General features: G+C 38.2%; 1 protein-coding gene across 1 annotated transcript in view; it reads left to right on the top strand.

Annotated features, from left to right (window-relative positions):
• LOC113522652 (cytoplasmic aconitate hydratase-like) overlaps positions 1-6342 on the top strand; it is a 64692-nt gene extending 58350 nt beyond the window's left edge. The window contains exons 18-22 of the mRNA XM_052892189.1: positions 362-498; positions 1386-1559; positions 2135-2231; positions 3476-3661; positions 4055-6342. Coding sequence (XP_052748149.1) covers positions 362-498; positions 1386-1559; positions 2135-2231; positions 3476-3661; positions 4055-4165 — 705 coding nt within the window. The 3' untranslated portion in view covers positions 4166-6342. The remainder of the gene's footprint in view (positions 1-361; positions 499-1385; positions 1560-2134; positions 2232-3475; positions 3662-4054) is intronic.
• Positions 6343-8720: the final 2378 nt, after the last annotated feature.

Consider the following 8720-nt stretch of genomic DNA (forward strand, 5'->3'; position numbering starts at 1 on the left):
GACAGTTAAGTCCACTGCTGAACATAAGTTTTCCCCATAATGGGAGTTTTGCCAGTAGTTGCCACGCTTGGCAGGCGGATTAGCAACCGCAAGATTAAGAGATGTTTTAAGAGGGACGCTGCTGCCCATCCCTCGCCCTCCCTTAGTCGACTTTTACGACACCCACGGGAAAGGAACGGGGTGGCCTAATCTACGTCGGGTCCACACAGCCAAAAATATTAATATTGGATTCTAATATACTACCGGCGACATGTACGCATGTCGAGTGTTACATTGACCACAAAGGCCACAGTTGGCAGATGCCTCTGACTACCCCACTAGCAATTATAATTGTGAGCATATTTTTTTAACAAACGTGCAGGACCTGCCACCAATCCGCAGCATCAGGCAGGCCCGGTGCCTGCTACTGCTGGGAGACTCGGTCACCACAGACCACATCTCGCCAGCTGGATCGATCGCTCGCAACTCACCTGCTGCAAGGTTCCTCGCCGCCAGGGGGTGAGTTAATACCGCATCCTACACAGGGCATAAGAACGAAAACAAAGGGTTCTTCATAAAGGACCGTGCCATCAGACGAGCCGTATGCTTATTTGACATCATTATTGCTTGACCAGTGAATGATTAAAACCCTTCCAGCGATACCTTTTCTCAAAATAAGATGTTGCATAAAAATAAGTAATTTAGAAATAATAATAATAATACTTATTTATTTAAACAACATAAAGTCCATTTTGTTGGTTATTATTTACTTAACCTATGTTTTGATGGGTGAAAATGGTATGGTAACCCCGCCTGCGCTAACGGGGTACGCTGGCGGAGCACCAGTGAAGGGTGATAGATGAGAATGAAAACAGGCCGGTTAGCACATCATGATGAATTCATCAGGAATTAACCATGATAGTTTCCAGGGGGAACCGCGAGGAGGTCGACCTGGTTGGGTATATTGCTAGCAATGGGATTCTCAATCTCCATTACTAACAATCCCTTTCCCCCTACTTAACCTATGTTACTAAATGAGCGGTCAAGACACTCCTACATTGATAACCTGTCCCACCCAATATTTTAGGATGGGACTCCATTTTACTGGGATAAGAGAACAGATGAACATACATATGTACTGGTCAAAAACATAACCCTCCTTCTCGTTTCTCTGTAATCGGATAAAAAAGTAGTAATACATAACTGTTATATATGTGGGTAGTATTAAGTATGTACGGGTGGCTACGTCCACCTTTATAAGTCATTTGACCTTGTCAATTAAAACAGTGTGCAACCGACCTCTGTGTTCACTTGTCGCGTATCCAACTTCGCAATACACAATAATAGCTGTCTCTGAATAATATAAAAAAAAAACTCAAATTACACCTGTTCGCTTCAATTCCCAGTCTGACCCCACGGGAGTTCAACTCGTACGGTTCCCGGCGCGGTAACGACGCGATAATGTCCCGCGGGACTTTCGCCAACATTCGCCTGGTGAACAAGATGTCACCCACAGCCGGCCCGAGGACCACTCACCACCCCAGCGGCGACGTTATGGACATCTTCGACGCGGCAGACAGGTCAGTTTCGACATGAGTTTTTATACATTTTTCCTCGATCTCACATTGACCACCAAAATTATGGTCCAAAATTATACATTATAATTGGTCCAAAATTATAAATGGTCCCGGATAAAATCCACTTATTGAGAGTTTGCAACGGATTTGAAAGTGTTGCTCCATTTAATGTACTAAATAAAAGAAAACTCTTTATTGTTTCCTTCAAAGAATATTACAGATTATAAAGTTTAACAATTATTGTGTACATACAAACAAAATAAATAATTAAATACATAAATTTAATTACATGAAAACAACATAAAGTGGCAACAATGTGCAATCTAAAACATCAAAAGGAAATGTATAAATATTTCGATTAACAATATATTTTTTTAATTAATTATACACGACTCTCCTCCAGGAGTTACAAGAAGGAACTGTTTCTTTCTAAGCAACTGTACTAAATACAAATGTATGTGTGAAGGCCACAATTCTAATTAGTTCAACATACATTTACAATACACTCCATTTGCCTGTACAGAATTACTGCTTACCTACTTTGTTTTAATTTTGCTTTATAATATTTCTTAATACAGATACGCATCAGAGAACGTGCCTCTAATCGCCATCGTAGGTAAAGACTACGGGTCAGGCTCCAGCAGGGACTGGGCCGCCAAGGGACCATACTTGCTGGTAAATTCACTATTTCACTGTCGCCTATCAAAAAAACCTTATACCTTACTTAAAATACCTTAAAATACCTTACCATAACATATCAGCCGTTAACTGTAATCATCCCCCATAAGTAGGCATCCCCCATAAGGGGGGTTTTTGCCAGTAGTTTCCACGCTTGGTAGGCGGTTTGGCAACCGCAGTTAGGCTTTGATGATGTTTTTAAGGGGCGCTGCTGCCCATCCCTCGCCCTCCCTTAGTCGCCTATTACGACACCCACGGGAAAGGAAGGGATGGCCTATACTATGCCAGGACCAGATGGTGAAAAAAAATTACATTATGACAAGTCTAATTACCATCAATCGCCAAACTATGTCAGGCCTCTATATTGGGCCAATATCTGTATACTTTTTTATACAACTTAGAGGAAGCAAACAAGCTGACGGCCCACCTGGTGGAAAGTGGTAACCGTCGCCTATAGACGTGAGCAGTACCGTGGACATAACAGAGTATACTGTTTCGCCCATGATACCCCCCATGTGTTGCCATTCCTGAGTACTCAGGTGTTATTCGTCTGTACCCTGTAAATTCACTGTCATATTTTTTATTTAATTCAAAAAAGAAATAATTGTACCGACTGTAAATAACTGCTAAAAATGGAAATTTTAATTTATAATTTTTTGAAATGTTATTATGTATCCTATACAATGTATTTTGTGCTTTGAATAAAAATATAAATATAAATATAATATAAATAAATAACTATTATACCTATAATTACATGGGACAGATAAAGGAAACACTAGGTGTCATGTCGTATAGGGAGATAAAGGATATGGCCTGGGATAGAGCTGGCTGGAAGAGAATGCATGAATTAGTTGTACCGACAAGATTTTTTTTTTTTATACAACATAGAATGGCAAACAAGCTGACGGCCCACCTGATGGAAAGTGGTAACCGTCGCCTATAGACATGAGCAGTACCATGGACATAACAGAGTATACAGTTTCGCCCATGATACCCCCCATGTGTTGTCATTCCTAAGGACTCAGGTGTTATTCCTCTGTATCCAGTAAATTCACGCCATATCCCACCCTTCAAACCGAAACACAGCCATGCAAACACTACTGCTTCACGGTTGAAACACGAATGGGACAGAGGTACCCAAGCAATCGACTTTTGTACAAAGTCTCCCTCTGGTACAAGAGGAAACTCTTAAATGAAAAGAAATAATACTTATAACAATTATTACAATCCATCGCCAGGGTATCCGTGCAGTTATAGCGGAATCCTTCGAGCGGATCCACCGGTCCAACCTGGTGGGCATGGGCATCATGCCGCTGCAGTTCCTCCCCGGAGTGAACGCCGAGACCCTGGGGCTGACTGGCGCCGAGCAATACTCTGTCCAGGTGCCGGATAATCTATCGCCTGGCGACCTGCTGACTGTAGAGGTGAGATTATTGATTATATATATAAGCCATTGATTATTCATTATTGATTATTGAATATAGGCCTCCTCACCCTTGAGAGAGTTTTGCCAGTAGTTGGCACACTTGGTAAATGAGTCGGCAACTGCAGTTAGGCTTTGGTGATATTATATATAGTGCGTGCGTGCGTGCGTGCGTGTGTGTATGTATAAATAAATAAAAACCGTTAATAGCCCACTGCTGAACCTAGGCCTTCCCCATAAGAGGGTTTTTCCAATAGTTGACGCTGTTATCCAATCCATCGACTATTCAGTTCCCTTAGTGCCTCTTACGATACACGCGAGAAAGGAAGAGGTGGTCCATTCTACGCCGGGATCGCACAGCAAGCAAGGCGCTAACTCATAATTTCATTTCCAGGTGGACACAGGTAAATCATTCCAAGTGAAGGTGCGCTTCGATACAGAGGTGGACCTCACGTACTTCAAGAACGGAGGCATTCTAAACTACATGATCAGGAAGATGCTGTAGGAGTCATTGGAACGGTGACTTCCTATCATCCATATATCCTTGAATATATGTATGTAATATAATATATAAATCTATATATATTTACACCATTGTTGCAGTTATTCTAAATTTATGACATTTTTTTGTTGACGTATATCTGAATTTAGTAGTTTTTTTTTAATGTATATTATATACAAAATAAAGTCGTAATTATTAGCATTAAACGTGCTCAAAATTTTGTGTCCTTTTTCAATTCATATTAATTTGTAAAATGTATTTAATTTCACTAATAGAATACTTCGTTAAAAGAGTACTAGTAACTTCTACTTTAACCTGTATATGTATGTAAAATTAGCTAGTTTCAGTTAATATGCATTTCAATATTGATCCAGGCAAGCTAAAGGGATTTTTCTACGTGCATACGTTTTCTAATGCGTACTTAACAATATTTTTATTCAAATCCTGCAATAGAAGTTTGCAACTATAAAACGAATCCTGGTCACGGCACCATGTATTTACCATATTACTAATACACATACTACGCTATATGTTTAAAAGACAAATTATTAAAAAAATCACCATAAAATCAAATCTTAAGATTTCTAAAGTAAAGTTGTTCTCGCAAATTTTTCACAGTGGCCGCCATATTTTACTTTTTATAATATATAAAAACAATGGTGAAAATGGTACTTTTAATACGAATATATTTAAGTAATTGGGCGATTAAGAATGGTGACAGTGTAAAAAACATTATACTCTTAAGACTAAATAGGTTAAGCTCGGGTGGATGTAACGGAACTAGGCGTTGTGAGAGCTACAATGTGGGAAAGAGAACGCAATATCAATATGGAGAAATAACAGGGTTTTATAGCTAAGTCTAATTGTTTGATGGGTAAACGGAACTGGCGTTCGATGAAAACACCCGTTTAAGATTATTTACAATGTTAAATAAATAATAAGAATGCTTAAAAATTAATAAAATTATTTGCGAGTGTTCTACATTGTACATCTGAACATTTTCCCCAAGAAACAAGCTCGGAGCTATTTTTGTCTCAAAAATATACATTCGATGCCTTTATGTGATAATGTAATAATCCAAAATTCAAAAAAGAAGCAAAGAGGTTTCTTCAGAGTTGGCAACGTGCACTATGTCCATAGTATTGCAAGCGTTCATAAGCTACAGTAACCCTTCCATCAGGTGGGACATATGCTTGTTTACCACTGAAGTGGTATAAAAAAATCGTCGATTGTATCTTTACATTCAGATATTGCGTTTTTTAACATGTTGTACTGATTTATATAAAATGGTACTATTATTTAAAATATACATATTTTAATATATACGTAAAAAGTCATTCTGGACTTGGGCGGTATTATAATTTACTATATGACAAAATAAAATGGAATAAAGCAATACCTCATAATTACGCGATAGTTAGGGCTGGACAATCACCGCGTAAGTCGAATTCGCGTAAGTCGGGATATAATTGTTTAACACCTGTGAGCTCCTGACTTCTAATTATGGATCCATTTCACGAGACAAGTTCGGATATACTCATTAGCTTAACATAATGTAGATAAAATGAGTAATCTAGATTTGTTTAGCGTTCAAACGATAAAAGCGACGAGATTTGATGATCGCGTAATTTCGGATTCGCGTAATTCCGGATTCGCGTAAGTCGAATTCGCGTAAATCGGGGTATTACTGTATAAATATACGCAGACCCTTTTCCGTGACAATATAGCGACGGAAATGAACTAAAAGCATCTCTCTGAAATTCCGTATATTTTATTCTTTTCTTATATTATTTAATTCATACGATATTGTATCGTGCTATGGTAAATTACAAAACAGCCCAAGTCTAGTTAGAACAGATACAAGTTCAAACCAAATATAGATTACCTTAATATTGTTTAAAATCAAAATTAACTCATTTATCTTTTATCTCGCTTACACTTTTGATTTCTAATAAAAAATGGCGATGCAACGATGGGTTATTTTTTACATTTAATATTTATTCATCAAGAACAAGTTATTAACCTTTTGTTTTCAAACTACTATCTCTATTTGGTTTATTCTTGGTCTAAGATATTTGGCACAGACATGGCATTTTTGTTTATGGTGACAGTTATAAATGTTATTCTTTATCTAATGTTTATTTGTAAGGACATATTCAAATAAAGTATTTTGTTATACACATTTTTGGTTTTATTAAAATACCCCTGATTAATCTTGGAATTAATAATTCTCTTATTTGTCACCTCTTGGTGACAAAGTTTTTGACAGTTATAAACTGTCAAAAACTTATCTTAGCCGCCATATTTGTTACAAAATATTAGCTTTTTGCCCCTTTCTTCATACGCTTAGATTTTAGAAGAAAAATCAATGAATAACACTAGTTCTAAATGGCGTATTAAGATAAAAGATATGCTAGTTTTGAAACTAGATCTCAAGTTAGGAACACAATTGTCAAAACCGCAAAAGTCGTTTGCTTGGACACCTCTGTCCCATTCGTATTTCTACCGTGAGGCAGTTGTGTTTGCATGGCTGTGTTTCGATTTGAAGGGTGGGAAGAATGGCAAACAAGCTGCAATACCCAAGCAAATGACTTGTATAAACTCTCTCTCTCTGGTATTCCTAACTGTTGTTTCATGAGCGCAGTATAAAATTGTCATTGGATCAATAGATTGGATTGATTATTGATGATTGGATCAAGAGTAGAGCTGCTGGTGATATGCTGGTGAATATTTCATCTCGACACGCCATCTAGAAGTGATCTCTTCCATTGGTTATCCCACTGTTTAAACCCCCGCGTATAAAGTAGCGAACAAAAAGCTTGTTCCTTATTATTTTGACATGAAGCTGTTACAGATTTAGTTCATATTCATACTTAAAATAAAGACTTCACTGTAATATCAAGTTGAAATTTCAATTTAGACAGGTTAATAGAAAATAGAGCGACTAAAAATCGACCCTATTTCATTCTTGCTCGTCACTGCCACAAATTTTTTTTTAATGGGTGTAAATGGCATGGTAACCCCGCCTGTGCTATCGGTGTACACTGGCGGGGCGCCAGTGTGGGATGAAAGATAAATCGTGACGACTTCAACGATAAATTAGTCACGATAATTTTTTTTGATGGGTGAAAATGATATGGTAACCCCGCCCGCGCTAACGGGATACTCTAGCGGAGCACCAGTGAAGGGAGATCGATGAGAATGAAAACAGGCCAGTTGGCCCATCATGATGAATTCATCAGGAATAAACCATGATAGTTTCCAGGAAGAACCGCGTGGAGGTGGACCTGATTGGGTATATTGCTAGCAATGGGATTCTCAGTCTCCATTACTAACAATCCCTTTCCCCCCAATCGCGATAGTTTCCAGGGGTAACCGCATGGAGATCGACCTTATAAGGAATATTGATAGCTATGGGGACTAACCTATCCATTACTAACAATTCCTTCCCTCCATTGTCACAGATTAGATAGATTAAAATCTAACGTCATCCCTTTCTTTCCTGTGGGTATTGTAAGAGGCAACTAAGAGAACATGATGCTCGAAGGATGGGCAGCAACGACCCTAACCAAAACCCTAACGAAAACATAACCAAAGCCTAACTGGAGAGAAAGTGTTTGTAAACAATGAGGATGTAATTGCTCCATTGCTAGCAATATACCCTATCAGGTCGACCTTCACGCGGTTCCTCCTGGTCCATTTTGTTTAATTCTTATGGAATTTAACACGATGGGCTAACTGACCTGCTTTCATTCTCACTTATCATCCTTCACAAGCGAGGCAACCATTCCATTATGATTTATTAAAAAAAAGCCTAACCTGCCTGCCAAGCGTGGCAACTACTGGCAAAACACTTCAAGGGGAGGCCTACGTCCAGCAGTGGTCATTTTTTTTTTATACAACTCAGAATGGCAAACAAGCTGACGGCCCACCTGATGGAAAGTGGTAACCGTCGCCAATAGACATAAGCAGTACCATAGACATAACAGAGTATACTGTTTCGCCCATGATACCCCCCATGTGTTGCCATTCCTGAGGACTCAGACGTTATTCCTCTGTACCCTGTAAATTCACGCGATATCCCACCCTTCAAACCGAAACACAGCCATGCAAACACGACTGCTTCACGGCTGAAACACGAATGAGACAGAGGTACTCAAGCAATCGACTTTTGTACAAAGTCTCCCTCTGGTATAATAATGACGATGTTTAAAGTCACTGCACGGATACAACGTAACAAATATTAGTAAACAATACTTTAAAATCAATGGAATTCGATACAAAAATAACATTTACAATAACAACTTGTTTACTTTAATCATACAATACTTGTTTGCATTTTATTTAAAAATAAACAACCAATCATTGCTTACTATAAATTAATTCAACACGAATCATTACTTTTCACAAACAGTTATGTTACGAAGTAAATTGCAATATTTAGAACGAAATATTTTTGACAGTTCCCGAAGTGATTTCCCGCGCTTTTGTATCTGTTTCTTTTTTTTTTTCTTTTACTGATCACTTTTTATGATGGATGAAAGAAGAATTACGAAAG

The sequence above is a fragment of the Galleria mellonella genome, unplaced genomic scaffold (genome assembly GCF_026898425.1).
Source record: "Galleria mellonella isolate WM207_F2 unplaced genomic scaffold, CSIRO_AGI_GalMel_v1 utg150, whole genome shotgun sequence".
In the NCBI taxonomy this organism is placed as follows: domain Eukaryota; kingdom Metazoa; phylum Arthropoda; class Insecta; order Lepidoptera; family Pyralidae; genus Galleria; species Galleria mellonella.